The sequence below is a fragment of the Mesitornis unicolor genome, unplaced genomic scaffold (assembly GCF_000695765.1).
Source record: "Mesitornis unicolor isolate BGI_N332 unplaced genomic scaffold, ASM69576v1 scaffold47415, whole genome shotgun sequence".
NCBI classification, from domain to species: domain Eukaryota; kingdom Metazoa; phylum Chordata; class Aves; order Mesitornithiformes; family Mesitornithidae; genus Mesitornis; species Mesitornis unicolor.
Window position 1 is genome coordinate 3,667 of NW_010185766.1, and position 18,153 is coordinate 21,819.

General features: G+C 34.7%; 1 protein-coding gene across 1 annotated transcript in view; it reads left to right on the forward strand.

Moving 5' to 3' along the window:
- Positions 1–5,700: 5,700 nt before the first annotated feature.
- Positions 5,701–18,153, forward strand: part of DENND1B (DENN/MADD domain containing 1B) — a gene marked incomplete at its 5' end in the record, with an annotated part of 30,039 nt that continues 17,586 nt past the window's right edge. Inside the window, 4 exons of the mRNA XM_010184933.1 lie at positions 5,701–5,802; positions 11,342–11,432; positions 15,313–15,353; positions 16,144–16,212. Coding sequence (XP_010183235.1) covers positions 5,701–5,802; positions 11,342–11,432; positions 15,313–15,353; positions 16,144–16,212 — 303 coding nt within the window. The remainder of the gene's footprint in view (positions 5,803–11,341; positions 11,433–15,312; positions 15,354–16,143; positions 16,213–18,153) is intronic.

Here is an 18,153-nt window from a genome sequence, read left to right on the forward strand (position 1 = left end):
GGGGGAGAGTTAGATTAGAGAAAGAGGAGGAAGTGGAAAAATAATGACCATAAAAGTATTCACCATGGTAGAGATTAATTTTAACTTCATCAGGAAAACAAGCAAAGCAGAAAAGCTGTTTGCTTCTAAGCAGCAAACATCAGGAGGAAGTATAGGTGTGATATTTTGATTTTTTAAAAAAAAACCAGAAAACCATAATTCATCATGGCAAGACAGATATATTTCAAATAAACAAATCCTCTTGCTTTATGACACATCTATTAAAAGATTATTGAATATAAGCAACAGTGATTTCTTGGCTAGATTTGAAAAATTGGCTTTTCTTCAAGAATTAGCTAACAAAAGATGAAATAATTGAAAAAAATAATCTCTTTTGGGGAAAAAGGTCCTCATAGCTCTTGATGTTAAAAGAAAAGAAATCCTTTGTTTTAAATTGTAACAGTTCTGACATCACTCATCAGAAATTAAGAAATTAAGAGTGAAGGCTAATGGGGTGCTCTGGAATGCTCAGCAGTAGGAATTCATGGTCTCATCAGCATGCCAGGCGTGCTGAGATAACTTCCAGCTTGAAGGTAGCACAACCTGTCAGACCTCACTTTAATTGAATACTGACTGGAATGTTTTGGGTCAATATCACCACTATTTTAAGTAGTGGCATGAGCTCTCTAGCAAATGCAGATATTGTATTTAATATGCAATAAATCAAAATAATACCATTAAATGTTATAATAATTGGGGGGGAGATATTTTAAGATTCAGGACACACCTGAATTACTTGAGAATGTGTAAGTAATGATTGCTTACAATTGAGTTCCAAAATGAAACCTTTTGAGGACCTTTTGAGGACCAGTATATCTTGAAATGGACATTGACTTATTTACCTTTCCCCAAGAGTTGAGCATAAAAAGTACAACAGAGTACAGAAACAGAGAAAGAGAAATGAAATGCCAGAACATAGTTTGTGTTTAAATCCAGAACTACCCTGCATAATAGCTGTTATGAGTGTTTATTGTGTCTTCTGTAATAAATTTATTTTACATGTTGAAAAACATATTGTTTCATTTTTCTTAAGGACTGTAGTAGTCCTTTATTGAATATAGATATTGTATTAGTACGAGTTGTTGTAGGGTTTAATTGTAACTATAAGAAACAGCAGCACATCTCAATCTTTTTTTGGGGTAGATTACAAGAAATTTGCAAACTTTGCAGAAATTTGTTTGTAATTTTAAATGGCACCTTTATTGGTCATACTCAGTTATCTCCTGGCCTTTATCTCTGAATGCCATGACAGCAGATGAAATTTTAGCTTTGTACTTAAAATTTTGTTGGCTTTTGTTGTTGTTTTTTAAATAAATGATACAAACCCAAAGAAGTTATCCCATACCTACCTACCTTCTACTCCTCATGTAATAAGCAAGAGCTACCATAAGAAACAGTATTAATTATAGTAATAGTTCATATAGTTGGCATGAGTCATCTCATGCTAGAGCGATATGAATGTTTTGTGAAATAAAGAATTAAAATGTTTGTGCTTCATGTTCAAGTTACATATCAGTAGATTTAGAAAGCACCAACATACTTTCTAATCTAGATTATTTTTGCTTTTAAAATGACCACGCTGTTTTAGCTCACTGTTTTCTTGTTCCACTGAGGTCTGTATAAATAGCTTACTTAAAATGTGAATGTAGCTTAGAGTAAGAAATGCCTGCTGTGTGTGGCAAGCTATGAAAGGGGAAGAAAATTCTATAGCAACTGTTGTTAAAAGGACAGATATCTTGTTTGGGCATAGGTTGTTTGGTCTGAGTATTAGCTGTCTACTTTTCAGTATAAAGTCCCCACTGGGTTTTGATCGAACTTGTTTTGAAAGTACATTGTAGATCAATACGACAGGGGCCATTTGATGGTCTAGTAGTTAAATATCAGTGGAACATGATACATAGGGCTACAAAGATGATTAAGGGAGTGGAGCATCTCCCTTATGAGGAAAGGCTGAGGGAGCTGGGTCTCTTTAGTTTGGAGAAGAGGAGACTGAGGGGAGACCTCATTCATGTTTATAAATATTTAAAGGGTGAGTGTCACGAGGATGGAGCCAGGCTCTTCTTGGTGACAATGATAAGACAAGGGGTAACAGACACAAGCTGGAACACAGGAGGTTCCACTTAAATTTGAGAAGAAACTTCTTCTCAGTGAGGGTGACAGAGCACTGGACCAGGCTGCCCAGAGAGGTTGTGGAGTGTCCTTCTCTGGAGACATTCAAAACCCGCCTGGACGCCTTCCTGTGCAACCTCATCTAGGTGTTCCTGCTCCGGCAGGGGGATTGGACTGGATGATCTTTTGAGGTCCCTTCCAATCCCTAACGTTCTGTGATTCTGTGATTCTGTATCCAATTGTAGTTGCAGAAATGAGAGTGTCGTAAGCTTTATGTGTGAAAACATCTAGAGCTATTTTACTTTATATTGATTCAATAACTTATTCATTAAATAACACTTCAAAAGGCTTTGTGTTTACAGTAATAATCTTGAAGATTTGTGGAAGTTTTATTCAGAAAACAATTTTGTTTGTTCAGAGCCTTGAACAAATAAAGGAGCTAGGACTTAATTGTATTATTTAATGCAATTCCAGTAAAGTAACAGCAAATACTGTGAAAAAACTTCAGTGTGGAATTTCTACAGGTTTCAACAGATTTTCTCATTTTCTTGTGCTGAACAGGTAGGAGCTTTAAACCGACTCATTTTTTAAAGCAACCTTGCTATCATTAGGTTCAAATAACATAGATGACTTTTGGATGTGAACTCTTTAAAGATATAAATAAATTTTCAGCTAAGGAATAGAATTTGTTGTTCTGTTTCTGAACTGTACTGATAAGGGAACAGATGCACCAATGCATGAGTGCTTCCTAAGTATCTGAAGCATCCAGCAATTAAAGGAAAGTATTTGTGAAAATATTACAGCCATGCCCTAAAAATGTGTGTTGAACTCCCATTTCCTGGTGTTCTGTTGTATGACTCGGGCAGGAGAAGAGCCATCAAGTAAAGCTATCTGTCTGCCCTCTCTTCCCAAGCTGATGTGAAAGGGAGAGCAAGTGTACCTGTTTTCTCTTCTACTGGGAGATAACCTCTCCTTTTTCTCTTTATTCTTTCCCAAGACAATTGGGAAAGTAGCGGCAGAGACATAGCATAGTTTTTATGTTTCTAAATAGTATATTTTGAAAATACTATATTCTGTCTTTGGTCCTAAATTTAATATTTCATAGTATGTCATGAGAAGTCATCTAGTCAGTTCTGCACTCCCAGAAAGCCTCTATATTTCCAGAAATAATTTCTTTGAATAACATCAATAATCAAAAAAAAAGTAAAAAAATAAGGAGTTGTTATAATTTGCTGCCTTGAAATTTTTGGAAGAACGACAGAACTGAGAAGAGAGTCTGCCCCCAGGAACACTATGTCTTGTACCACCATGTCTCACTGGAGACTATTCCATTTGTTTTGATGCACTTTGAATTTGCTAAGTAGCTTGGGGTCATCTTCTTAAGACAAGAGTCTTTAGAAGCTCAAGAACAGCTAATGCAAAGTGGGTCAGGAAGGCAGTGCTATTTAAAGTACCATGAACATTTAAAGCTATTTGACAGATCCAGCATGTCCTGCGTGTGTCCAGTTGTCTTGGGATAAGTAGTAGGTGGAGTAACTTGAGTGCTTCTCCTGGAGACTTGATCGACACAGTGCTGCATGTACTGAGATAGGTTTGTGTATCACAGTGTTCTGGCTACCCTGCGAAAGGGGAGGGATTACCTTAGGTAAATGTGTAGCTTCTACCTCTACCAGTGAGATTTCTTTTCTAAAATTCAGAAGTACTTTGCTGAGTAGGATCAGACCTCTTAAAAGAGAGACTTAAAGAAAGGGAAGCTTTTGATAGTGTAGTATGATTTTAAAATGGCATCACAGTGGTTTTATTGCAGCATTTCCTTGGATCATACTTGAACCATTTAAAAACAAAGTGCAAAGTGTAAGGAGCGGTTGAAAATGATTTAGAGCTGTTCCACTAAACTCACGTAGGACACATGCAGAAAGCACTTTGTGATATGCAGGACTGCACAGTCAGCCAGAGTGAGAGGAAAATGCGTGAAGTAGCATGTGCAGTTACACAGCAGAAAGCTGTGGTGATCATGGGTATGAATAAGTTTGTCTGTAAAGCTGTCAGTTGAAGCTGTTGTGAAGGTCAGTATAGCAGCTGTCTTTGATCTTTTTTCTTTTGAATGGCTGAGGTGTCTTCTATTTTGTTGTGGGACTGCAATGCATAGTTAGCTTTTGGGGAGTAAAATACTCCTTGGTAGATTTAGCTCTGGCGTTTTGTTGGTTTCCAGATTTTCTGTCTCTGAGACCTTTGTCAATTGTTTCTAACCAATTATTTTGGTTTTTTAGACTTGAGTGAGAGGCCTTTTGTATTTATGATAAAATCAGTTCATGACTGATCACTACGCAAACTTTGTAATGTAACTATTATTTATCCAGTTATGCCAAACAGCTTCAAACATTTATCACAAAGAATTGAGAAGAATAACAGAATTGGAGAGAATGCTCATCAGAAATGTCCAATGGTCTGTGCACACTGAAGGTAGCAAATTCTAAATGAAATCAGGGAATAACATAGAAGTCTATTTGGCTGTTTATAAATAATCTTGTTAGCATCTTCTGTTCTTAAATGAGCGATGTTTTCAGTAATAAATTTTTCAACCAACACTTAGTTTTCAATGAATATTTCTTTATCTTCTTCTTCATCAGTGTTTTAGTGCAGAGTTTTTGGTAACTATATAGGCTATGCGCTTTTCCCATGTTGGGGAAAATACAATTTATTGCATTAAGCATTAATCCCATCTGTTCAGACTTTAATGTATCAGAAGGTTTGTAGCTTTTGTTTTTAATAAAAATAAAGTAGATGTGTTTTTCAATAACTCTCTCTTAAATTTGCAGTAGATTTATCAATCTTCACCTGTTTTCATGGGATCATGGAATTGTTTGGGTTGAAAGGGACCTTAAAAATCCTCTAGTCCAACCCCTCTGCCATAGGCAGGAACACCTCCCACTAGACCAGTCTTCTCAAAGCCCTCTCCAACCTGGCCTTGAACACTTCCAGGGAGGGGGCATCCACAACTTCCCTGGTTAACCTGTGCCAGTGTCTCACCACCCTCTGGTAGAATAAATATAAAAATAATTTCATGCAGATAGATATTTTTGTACTAAATTAGAGTTTTGGTTTACTAGTATTGCTGGTTTAGCATGTCAGGGAATCGGAATAATCCTGAAGAATAATGCATGTTAAGTTATTTGTAGCAGTGGACCTGCTCTTCCTCAAAATTTGAACCACTTACTTGAATTTTTTAATGAAGAGTGCTATAAAGGTAACCAAATGTAAACCACTTTGGATTTTCCTTGCACTGCATATTTTGTAGGCTGATTTCATAAACCAGAGGCTCAAATGCAATATGTATTTTGAGAACTATTTAAATGTTGTGTGAAGATTTTAGACTGCTTTTTTTGTTGTCTATGTCTGTTTAATTGGATGCATGTTTTTCAGGATTCCTTTACAAGGAATATTTCTATGTATTGGCTATTAATAAATAAATTTGTGATGGAGAATTTTAAATAAATCAGCATATCTGTGTACTGTAGTTACCATCTAACCTTTTCTGTTTAATTTTTTTAGGGAGAGCCTATAACTTTCTGTGAGAGTAGTTTTGTGAAGCATCGTTCCAGTACTACTAAGCAGTTCCTGGAAACTGCTGTTAATCTTCAGTTGTTTAAACAGGTATGAGAGGGTAAATGACTGACTCTTAATTGTTTTTCTCTAAAACAGAACCATATTTAATTACATTTTCTTTTCTGTCAGCTTATGAAACTCTGGGTTAAAAATGTAAGTACAAATGCTTTGTGTGCAGACAGTCATCTCAGTTTTGTTGTATTTTTAAAACTTCAGTTATAGTTAAAAGGAGTGGTGGTGGTGGGGAAACTCAACAAAAAATAACCCCAGGGTGCAGAGCCAGTGCAGCATCTCTTCAGAGCCAGTCAGCAATTCATCTAAACAAGAAAAACCATGGATCTCCCAGCTTGATGGTTGAGCTTAATTTTCAACTCATGACCAAAGTATGCACACAGAGAATGTTACAAACCTGAGCCATAGGGGTGGCCTGAAGAATATTCTAGCTGATTTATTAATGCAGGAGAACAAATTCTTGAATGGCACAGCTCAGTAATCATTTTATTACAGTCTTTGAAATTATTTTTTTTTCTTAGATTTTGTTCTGTAACTCTTTTTTCTCCCTTTTCATCACATGACCTCATTGCATCAAAAGGGTGTTAAGAAACTTATTACTAAATTTTTAGAAAACTAAAGGAAAATCTGAAAGAAATCAGAAGACTCAAAAGTATATATTTGCCTGCAAATATCTGGAATGATTGAAGCATGGGAGTTCATGTTTAAGTAATCTGGTGGCCTTCTTTGAAGATAGACTACCATGATAGATAAGGGAAATTCATTATATGTAAGATCTTCTAATTTAAAAAAAAAATTGGTATTAATCAGAGACTAGTGTCTAAAGTAAAGAGTTATGCAAGGGTGATAGTTTGTAGAAGTCCTGGGAAAAGACATTTTTCCTAATTGTATAAAGGTTAAGGAAATACTGATCATAGAACTGGGCTTCTTTAATTTTACTGTGTTTTATTTTATACAATAACAAAATGTAAATAGAAATATATAATAATGAAGAAGAAATCTGAAACCTTTTGAAGTACCCAGAACATATGACTGTAATGGAAAGAAGTAACAGAGTAAACAGTGTTATCTGCATGTTGTGTATCTCAGTGCATGAAACTTTCTTAATAGATAGCTGCCTACAAGCAATGTTTCTAAATTGCTGTCACACTACTACTACTGAAGCAAGATCTTCAGTTGTAAGAAAAAGGTCTAACTCCACTGAAATAAATGGGCTTGTCAGTGTGGCTCTGTACTTACCCATTACTTTTTAATACGTGTTCAATTAAACAGAATCAGTTTACAGCTTGTTTATAGCTTGTTTTAATTTTATTTCAACCAAAGGAAATAATATATTTTAGAGGATTAGGAAATAGTAATGATTTTGATGATGTGAATGGTTTAATAGTAGTAGTAATATAAGTAGGGTTTTTTTCATTCCTCTAGTTACTGTTGTGAAGGTTACTCCTACTTTTTCAGCTAATCCTCAGCCCAGCTGCATCTTCTCTAGTTTTTCCCGCTGAAAAATGAGCTGTTTTCAAAGTTGTTTGTGTTCAGAAAGACTAAACTGTATTTTATTCTGTTCTGGAAAACCTCTTAAGCAGAAAATAGTTCTTAGAAGCAGCGTTAAACTGAGACCACGCAGAAAATAGGTATTAGAAATGCACCCTTTTTCCCATAGCTTACAAGTAGGCTTTGTTTGTCCCATTTTATAAAATTCTTCCTCTGTCCTTTTTTCTTTGTAGGTTTTTAATCTTCTCCCCCTGTCTCTTAGATTAAAACATGTTAATTCCTATGATTTAACCACTCTTTAATTTGGAAGTTGTAGTATCTTTTCACAAATGTACCAGGAAATCACTGGCAGAGTAAATTGTGGAATTAATTAGTTGGGTTACTCCCATTCAGATTATTTTCATTTTCAACATCATCTGGTTTTTACTTTGTATTGCATTTTGATGTGCTTTTTATTAACAATATCCCCAAATGCATTAGCATGTGCCAGTCTTTCATACATCATTTTGTAAATCATTAACTAACCTGTAAATAGGGTAAGTCCCCATACTTACCCTTAAATGTCATTACTGGCAACACTTCCAGCCTGACACTTTTCCATTCTTTACTTGCTGTTACCTCCTTTTTGGGCTGTCTTCATCCAACCTAAAGTTCAGGTGTATTGTTTACAGTACTCTGGTTTTACTTCATCTAAATTAGTATTTTGAGGCACATGCAAGAGGCTTTTTTTGTGGTATAGATAAATTGCATTTCCCTTGTCTAGAAAATTAGTTGACAAAGAATCTGTGAGAACCAGTGTTTGGATAACTTCTATATCTTTCCATTTACTCATTTACCATTTTTCCCCCAAAATCTATTTGTAAGCCTCATCAAATTCTTCAGGGCAAACTGACACACCAGCACTTATCACAACCTTTGTTATTTAAGTAATGGTACTGTTAGTCACTTCAACTCTGATTCCTTTACCTTGATAGACTCATAATTAATTTTTTTGTACTTCCAGATATATGTGCTGGTTTCCTTAGAATCATGTAAAAGGTGATTCTAGGGAGTTTTTGACTCATGTTTTATTCCTCAGGTATTATAATGTCCATTTCTGTGTCTCATTTTCATTAACATTTGTATTTTTGTTCTCTTATTGAACATCATATTCTTTACTGAAAATCAAGACAGAATATTTTTGAGGGGGACTATGCCTAGATTATCTAGCCTTAAACCATTCTCTTGGATTTATAAATTCTGGAGGTGTCTTTTAGATCATGTTGATGTCTTCATATTTTTGGAAGCTGAAAGGACTGTTGATATTGCTCTGAAACAGAAAACATCAAACTGTTTATGCAAAATATACATTTTCCAGGAATTCGTGGAAGTAATTTCTGATAAATACCCTGATATGGATCACAGCTGTAGGGTTGTGTGAAGTTCAGTTTGCTAATTTTAGTTTGCTAAAGCTGTTTTCTGCCCTGAATAGATTTAATTTAAAACCCCGTGGTTATCATTATTCTGAAAATGTTAGGATAATTAATCGGATTATAATTTTTTTCTTAAAAAAGAAAATAACTGTTATTTATATATGAAATATGCTTATTTCCTGGTTAATTATTCTTTTTTTTCTTCAGATTAAATATTTGTTCTCTTAGACTGTGTAATTACATACTTCTTTTCTCGCTGGTTTTTTTTTCTTCATCTTTTTGATATTTGTACTGTTACATTTACTATCTATTTGTTAGCTTTTCCTGAGCCTTAGAAAGGCTCCCTTTTAATTAGGGTAACATGGAAGGTAGCTAATCTTTACTTCAAGGTACAAAGATAAGCAATTAATAGTTGCATCTTACATGTCAAATACTTCTGATGAGTGTCCAGGGAAAATATTAATTAATTCCTAGAACTAGCATGATGAAACCTAATGCTAAACTGTCTTTTTAAAGAATGTAATTGTATAAGTAACGTAATCCGCAAGGTTTATTGCGATTTGTTCCTCAAATGGTGGAAAGTGCTAACTAGAAAAATAAATAATGAATGCAGGATTAAGAGTTGAAGGATCCTAAGTCTTTGAAAATTGTAAGTAATTTCAAATTTCATTTGAAAGCTTTATGAGCTGAGCTCTCTTCTTGCAAGCTATTGCACTGTTATTATTTGGAAATCACATTTATTATGTTTTCTTTGCTTCTACCAACTTTTTGTTTCTAATAATGGGTGAATTGATTTGGAATTTTTACTTCTGCCTAAGTATATTATTTGGTTTAGGTCACAAACATAATTTCTCCTTCCCCACCCTTTATCGCCCATGCAATAAGATCTTCTGAAGTGGATATGGTCTATATTTTGGTTTAAGAATTCGAAATGATTTAAGGTTTATGATAGTTCTGTCTTTAGTTAGTTTAAAATCCGAGAGTAGCACTGGAATTATTGGTTTTCACTGAAAGTGGTAGTCTACTGAGGGCCCTCTGGATCTCAAAGTGAATACATTTCTTGAAATAGCAGGCCCAGATTTTTTGAGAGAGTGTGGGTTTGAAAAATGGGGGGAGAAAACCATAAAGTGTATGTGTAATTCCATGTGCTATTATTTTCATATAGCAATTTAAGTGCCACCACTAACAGTAAATTACTCAAAAGTAATAACGACTGCTGCCACTACTAACGCTTATAATTTCCTTTGAATAATGTCTCCAATATCTTTTTGCTAACAGTTTTGTTTGTCAGTATTTACATTAAGTACTCAGTTGGAGTGATCCTCTAAAACCTAAAATTCAGTCAGTGTCTCGCCCTTCTGTTGATAGAATTTTACAAAATGATGAGTATGTCCATAAATCTTAAGTTAGTTTATAGTATGGAATGAATTCATAACTTTCCCCAGAGAGATAATGTCTTACAGTTCAAAGGCTGGGGATGGGAGGGGGCATTGTGTGGTGGGTTTTTTCCATAGCAGTAGCTAAAGATGCTCTTATCTCTTTTATTTACTGTGAAATAATCCAGTGATCCCATAGTGGACTGACCATGAACCAACCTATTTGGAAAGAAGCCAACTTGGAGTAAAATGAAAAAATAAGAAGGAATTTAGACAAGAGAGAGGGAGAAAAATTATATTCATGCTTGCCTTATTCTTGCTGCTGGATTTTTGTGCTCTGAGAAAGTAATTTGTTTCATGTCACTAGTCTGTTCATTGACAAGCATCAGATTGTCACTGACACTGTTTGGATAATCTGTGGCAAAATACGATCTAGCCAAATAATTAATTGTGGTTACTTCTTGTGTACTGCTTAGTACCAGTGACTAGCTCGTAACTCTTTCAGGAAGATGAACTGTGTATAATTGGAAAAAGGCTTTCTCACTTTATCTCTAACTTGAGTTAGCCTTTTCAAAACAAAAGAGGGAGGAGTTGAAAGAATTTTAAACCTTTAAGAATGTGCTTGTTATACTTCGTTGAAGCCCAGTAATTCTTGAAAAGAATGTATTCATTCCTTCTGAGAGGTTTAATCATTCATTATCTTATTTTGACTTCTTCTGACTTATTGGATAATTTCAGGCTTTGTATATATACTTGCATGTGGATACAAATCCTTGCGCTCATGCAGCTGTAACCTCTGCATAAGGACTACTGTTGCAGTACGCATCTGTAGATGCAACTAAATAAGTGTTAGTGGTTAAAAAGAAAACAAAAACAACAAAAACAGCAAACAGATGTGTTAGACCTTAAAAATACAGTGGTGTCAACCCTGAACTGTGCTAGTCAGATGGAGAGGGTCTTAGGCGTCTGCCTTGGCATAATGTTTAGCACTTAGTGTCACATTCCTATACAGTTAAATGAGATGTCCTTTAAGTCCTTTGGCTTGCACACTGCCAAAAATTTGTAAATTTTGCATAATATAGATCATGTCCTTGATCTGTGTTAAATACTGACATTTCTGCTGCTAATAGTTGCAACTGCTCTTCCAAAATCCATCTAAAATAACTTTATTATCCTTAAGCCATATGTTGTCTTGAACACTCCTGTTCCATTATAAAGTACACACGAAACTGTAACACCATAAAGCAATAGAAGGTCCAACAAAGTGCGATTTTTTTTTTCTTATTTTTTTTTCAGTTTATTGATGGTCGGCTATCAAAATTAAATGCAGGAAGAGGATTCTCTGATGTTTTTGAAGAAGAAATCACAGCAGGAGGTTTTAGTGGAGGTACAGAATTAATTTAAGTGTACTTATTGACTCTTCTTTTTTGAGACCTGTTCAACATGGTGATGTCCTCATGGTGTCCTGTAAATTTTAGAAGTCATTAATCTTGCTACTGCTTCATTGTTTCCATCCATTCTTAAAAAGGCTTTAGCCTTTAACAAATGACTGCTGGGACACACACTATTATGTATCTAGTTGTATCAGTATATTAAATGAAGACACGTTGGTTTAATCCAGTAAAGTAGATTTCAATATATGATGAAATATCACTGTATCATTTACATTTTACCTGTACATTTGTATAATACGATACATTCTGTGTAAACTGTGTCTTTGAAATAATTTTGAAATTTGTGCCCCTGAACCTTTTCTAGATAGTTACATTTTCTGTAAACACTTCTCCTTTTCGTATCTAATTATTGCTGCAGTGCAGAAGTCAAAGTGATTTCCTGAATTTTTAGAGAAGTTTTCTTTCTCCAGCAAATTTTTAACATTTGTAATTCATCTGAGAAGGGACAATGGAAGTTTACCTTCTTCGTAAACAGAAATATTCCTTGTGCTGTTTTCCCTTGGTTGTGTTCACTGACAATTGTTATAATGCTTTTCACAATCACTAACTTACAAAGTTAACCCCTCTGGAAAAGTGTGTGCTGAATCTATTCCTGATTATTACAGGATTATTGAATGGTTTCCTATTAAACATTTAATACAGCTCTATTTTTATTTGAGGTATCATAGATGGTATCAAAATATTGAATCAAAATATGCATGACAGCACAAATACTATTTTACGGTCAATCCTGAGAGTAGTGTAGAAGTTTCCACAGTAAATGGAGGTTCTGTGATTTGAGCAAACCCACCAAGTTGCCTATGGCAGCTTTAGATGGTCTTCCTTTGCTAGACTACCCTTAAATGGGCATTTATAAAGGAGAGGATTTGACCCCCATGGAGAATCAAGTGATGCAGAGCCATCTTCATCTTTTTTATACTTGGACTACATAAATCTTTTGTTCAAGATTTTCACTGCGTTCTCCTGCCCTCTGTGTCTTGTGCTATGATCTAGCACATACTTTTTCCTTGCGTGCGTTTTTCCTTGATTGAAGTGTGGTTAGTAATACAGAGATTTACTTCTCTTCTGCTTTTTTGGGGTAACTTAATGCTGCTCTGTAAACTGATTTTGGGCATTGAGCATCCATTATTCAGATAATTATGTCAGTATTCAGGGTTGGTTTGCTGACTGCAGTTAGGGGGTCAAGGAGCTGCAATAAAACTGCAATAGAAGTTAGATAAAGCTTGCTTCTTGGCTGTGCTCTGGCAACCTGTGAACCACGTCTCCCCTGGCTCTGCTCAGGAGAGAGTGCTCGGCATTGCTGGCAGCTCTCGGTTAGCTTGCACCGCGCGCGTACTTTTCAAGTCAGACAGACTGTATATTGCCAGGCTGTGGACAAATTGCTTAGGGCACATATTCAGTATTTACATAACTGCTGTCTCATTATCATTATGAAGTGCAGGGCTAACAATATGTATGCAATTGAAGGTGACATTTTGTGACGCTAATGGGGTAGAACTATGATCTCTTTGCAGAGTTAACTCCCATCAACTTTATCAGGAAGCTTGAGGTTTTAAAAAAACAGGTGAAGCCCAGCCTTCAGAAAAGTCACAGAAAGTTAGTGTAAGCTTCAAGCTGTTAAAAGGACAGGTGAACACATTCTTAGTTATAGAGGATATAATTTAAAAACAGTGTTTCTTTAAGTAACCTCTTTTTTAATTTGCATTTTTCCACACATGCAAGCATAACTAAACCAGCATACAAAATTAAACTGGAAATTGGAGAATAAAACATAATTTCATTATTTTTATGATTTTTTTTAATAAAGTGATCAAAACCTATTTCCCTGTAGACTGTATGTGAAAAGATTTTTGTCGGCCATCTTCATTACTGTTTGCACTATATACTTAAATTTTTCTTTTCTGTTACATGCATTATTCTGTGGAAGTATTAGTTCTTGTGAGCTTTATGTAACCTTCCATACAAGCATATAGTGATGATTGATTGACTTAGCACTTGAATTTCTTATAGAATATATCCATTGAAGTAATTTGTAATCACATGAATTTTACTACTGCAGTAATTTTTTTGGGTTGGTCTGATATCAGTGGTGGTAATATAAAAAAAACCTGAAAACTTCTGAACCTTTCTTTTAGTAATAATTTTTTTAAGGAATCAGCACCTTCTTGCTAGAATTTCAGGAAGTTGAACTTTAGCTGAGGGTATCCAGTGTTAACATGGCCTTTTCTGTAGATGAGTATTCCTCTATTTTCTTTATTGCCTTCCTTGAAGTCTCTCTACACAACTAGAAGATGGTTAAACTTCTTGGTGATTTTCTGTGATCTCCTTTACTATCTCTAGTAGTTGCTTAAGTCTCAGGCTATGACAGAGAGAGCTCAGATATGGAGTCACTGTTAAGGACACTATGAGCCAGATGATACATGAATATTTTTTGTAAGAATTTGAAGTTATGAAATGTTACGTTAGAGAAAGTACTTATTGTTCATTGACATTTCATTAACACATTAGAAGTGGTTAAATTTCCCCTTACTACATGTTATCTACAAGCTACTTTGGTAGTTCCAGGGAGCCAGATCAAGGAAGTAAAAAATGAGTAGTTTTTGCTTTAGGTTGCTCTTTGACATCCTTACTAGGTAGGATCATAATGATCATCAGATTCTCTCCTTTCTAAGCCAGCATTGCTTTTGCTTGTGCCATCATTTCTAAGAATCTGTCTGCCTCAAAATTACTTGTAAAGAATTTAGTGAAATGGGTGAAAGTGCCTGATATGAGTATAAACAGCTCATTTTTTTCACCTCATTGAGAAACTTGGAAATACCTTTTACAATGATTCAGTTAGTTCTCAGCCACGGTCTAGAAGAATGTTTTGGCTTTCCACTAACCAGTACCTTAGTTAACTGATTATTGCAAAGCTTAAGAAGTTTTGAGAACTCCTGTTAAAAGTCTGTAATGTCAAGCATGTAGCAGTATAGTCGTTCCAAAATGGATAAACTTTCTGTTTGAAACTTCAGCATTCTTGTCAACGTGAATGTCTTGTCTAGGGTTAGCAACAGCTCACAGGACCAGAGTATTCAAGTGACTGATGTACTCTAAAACCTTCTCAGGGATCAAAGACCCAATCGTTGAAGTTCAGTTTAAGCACCTGTGGGAAATAGTATTAGTTTCTTCATCGAGTGCTTGGTAGAATTTAACCCTGTCCTTCATGGCCAGCTTCGTGGCACAGTAGTCCTTGGTAGTCCCACAGAAGCCAGTAGCTCTCACTTGCCTGTCAGAGGTTTTCTTTTGTAAAAGAAAGTAGATACAGTTAATAATTTAAACGGATTTTTCCTGCACAGGAACAAATAGTTGTGCCGTAATCCTTAGATTTTTATCCAATTCTTTTTCCTTGGGATGGTACCATCTGTAGTCCATGTCACTTTTGTACTTGAAAGTTTGCCCAGTGGGGTCATTATGCTTGAATGTAGTTCTTTATATATTATTCTTGCCTTCGAGTTGGTGTTTTTCTTTTTAGACTATTTAGTGGTATGTTACCTTATCATAGTTCTAATTTGACTTTCTACCTCGTTTGGAATTAAAAACTGTTGAAATGATATGCTTTTACAAAGAAAATAGAAAACACAAAATAAGAGATATCTAGGTTTTTGTCTTAGTGTGCTCGTGTTCTTATCTTTACATTCCTTGTCTACCTGGGAAGAATGAAATTGATGAATAATCATCTAAGGGAATTTTTTATGCAGATTGTGAGGAGGGTTGAAACACTTAAAATGTTGAATGCATGTTTTGATTGTGTTACACTTTACATTTCTGTTTCAGGAAATTCAAGATCTTACCAGCAGTGGATGCACACAGTGAAGGTATAAACTTGGTTAAGTAATTATACTGGCCATCCTGTTCTTTAAATCTTTGCCCTTTCGTGCACTTCCTTTACATATATGTATTGGTAAAAGTTCATTCATTCGCCAGGAAAATGTAATTACATTCTATAATAAATATCCTGTCTATGGTATATGCAATATTTCTTTTTTTTTTTCTTGAAGATTTTTTTTTAAAAGTCTCATGCACAAAATATGCCAAAACACACAAGATTTTTCTTTCTGTGTAGTCAGGGTTTTCACTGCTTTCTGTATCATGTTACATTCCATAATGGTGAATTAGGTGCGACATTGCAATTTGATATGAAGTTTATCACTTCTAGTAAATAGCAATTTTGTTAATATGGATTTGTGCAGTTTGGCTGGCAGAAGAACCTAGATATAACCTTGTTATTCTGCAGGATTTGCAAAATATATTATTTTAGAGTAAGAGAATTCTTGTGTGTTTAAATAATCTGTCAGGTCAAAGTATTTTAAAGTTGCATAACAAATATGATAGGAACACATGAAAAATAGCCGTAACTTCTGAATTTATTTTGAAATGGTAACAATGAATGAAAATATATCATTCTGCTAGAATGCATTGATAAAGGTGTCAGCTGTGATAATGACATACTGTAACCCTTGTGTAGCTCCAGACAGCAGGTTGAGGAGGAAACACAGCTGTGGTTATTCTTACTGATTTAAAAGGAACTGTTTATTTTTCCTTGCTCTTGTCTTAACATTTGACTTGTGTTTAGATGTACTAAAATACATTTTTTCTGTATTTCAGAAAGGCAGTGCACTGATCAACACAGCAATGACCAAAGCCACTCCAGCTGTGAAAACAGCATATAAATTTGTAAGATCATCTATTTCAAATAAATAATACATAAAAATACCACAACTTCCTACAACTCTCAGTTCTTCCTGAATACTTAAAAACCTAAACATTTTATGAACATAATGCAGAAAAACACTTCAGCTTGTAGAAAGTTTTAACTTCATTTGTTTTCCCTTATAGCACTAGCATTTAGAGTTGAGTCAGAGTTTTCCAGATAGCTTGTACATATCAAGAGACTTTTTCAAAGCATCAGTGTGCTGTTTTTGTTTCAATCATAGCACATACTAGAAGCTTATTTGCTTATTAGAAGCTTATTTAGATATTCAATACACATCTGTATACTCCTTCTAACCTGGTGACAGCATGATTGAAATATGGACTCTGAAAATAGAAATTCTCATTTGCACTAAGGTCCCGTAAGACAACACAGGCATAATGTGAGTGTAAAATATTTTGTAAATGTTACATTTATATGGAATATAAATATAATGTTATAGTATAGAGGTATATAGTGTTAACATGATGTGGAGATATAGTCCTGGCTTACACAGATGCAATTTCACTTTGACACTAAGTGCTGCACCATTGAGAAGATGTGGCAAACCATCAGTAATGTGTGGAACAAGTCTTTTCTGTCATCTGCTCTTTTAAAGATGATACTGACATACTCCTGTTTAACTGGATTTAATGCTTATACTTTTGAGCTTAACAGATCTTGTTTTCAAAGACCGCCTAACCAATAAAGCATGTGAAATTATACGGTATTATGCAGTATGGAAAAACAGCAGTAGTGTAAAATGAAGTGGGAAGTATTTCAAGGCTGCATTTTTAATATATGGGAAAAGACTTTTGGCTTCCTTTTTGCTTTTCCAAATGTTTCACTGGTTGGATGCATAATAAGTAGCCCTGAATAAATCAGTACATCAGTCTAAGCTAGTGTATTATAACTAAAGTTTTCAAACAGAATTTTTAATTTTACATCAGTTGAGAAACACAGCAGTCATGGAGAGAAACAGGTAAATAAATTAGATATACTTTGTATTCATGGAGTCATTTATAATTTAAAAAATGGTTCATTAACAGGTTATCTGCAAATTATTCTTCTTCAGTTTGCACTAGCTTAGGCTGTTGTTACATGCTCTTCTCCCAGACTTCAATTTTGATAATTATGTCCTTGATAATAAAGATTCTTCAAAGTGAACTTCTGTGTATGCCAAGAAATACTGGTGAATTTAGTGAGGATCTGTGTGTATAAGGTAATCATATTTTTACCCCATTTAATTTCTTAGGCTGTTGCCCTTTATGGATCCTATTACTAGAGAAATTACATATGATTTTCTTAATTGCTAAATTAATTAATTAATTAGTAGCCTTGAGTAATGTGGCATCATCCTTTAGTTAGACCAAAGCACTCCCAGAATTCATTCAAATGTTGTGAGCATGATCTGGAAAGTTTAAAGTGGCTCTCGGGTTAGCATCTGCTACATGGCACCACAATGTGCTGTTATTGAGCTTATAGATATATGATTTAAGGATAAAAAAGACTCTCTGACCTCTTGATTCAAGAAAATTATTTTATTTTTCTGAATTTCCATATATAGGAAAACAGAAAAATAGGTGGTTTCCACATATTTATGCCCTTAAATATATCCTTAAAAGTGCTATTTTCAAGACAACCTTGAAAACTTTTGTGTTTTTTTCCCTATGTTCATATAAGAAAGATACCTTTTCTTCTATTAGGGTTAGGATTTTTGGTGGTGTCCCCCCATCTTTTCTTTTTTCCTACTCCCCTACTCTCTCTCTCTGTCTCATTTAAAAGCTTTTTAGCGTAAGTACATGGTATTCCGTATTGATAATTCGTTACTCTGTAGAAAAACATTCCTGACTGTTTTCTGTGCAGCAGTGATCCTTGGCTGCCTATTTTAATACATACAGAATTCTCCCAAAAATACCAGCACT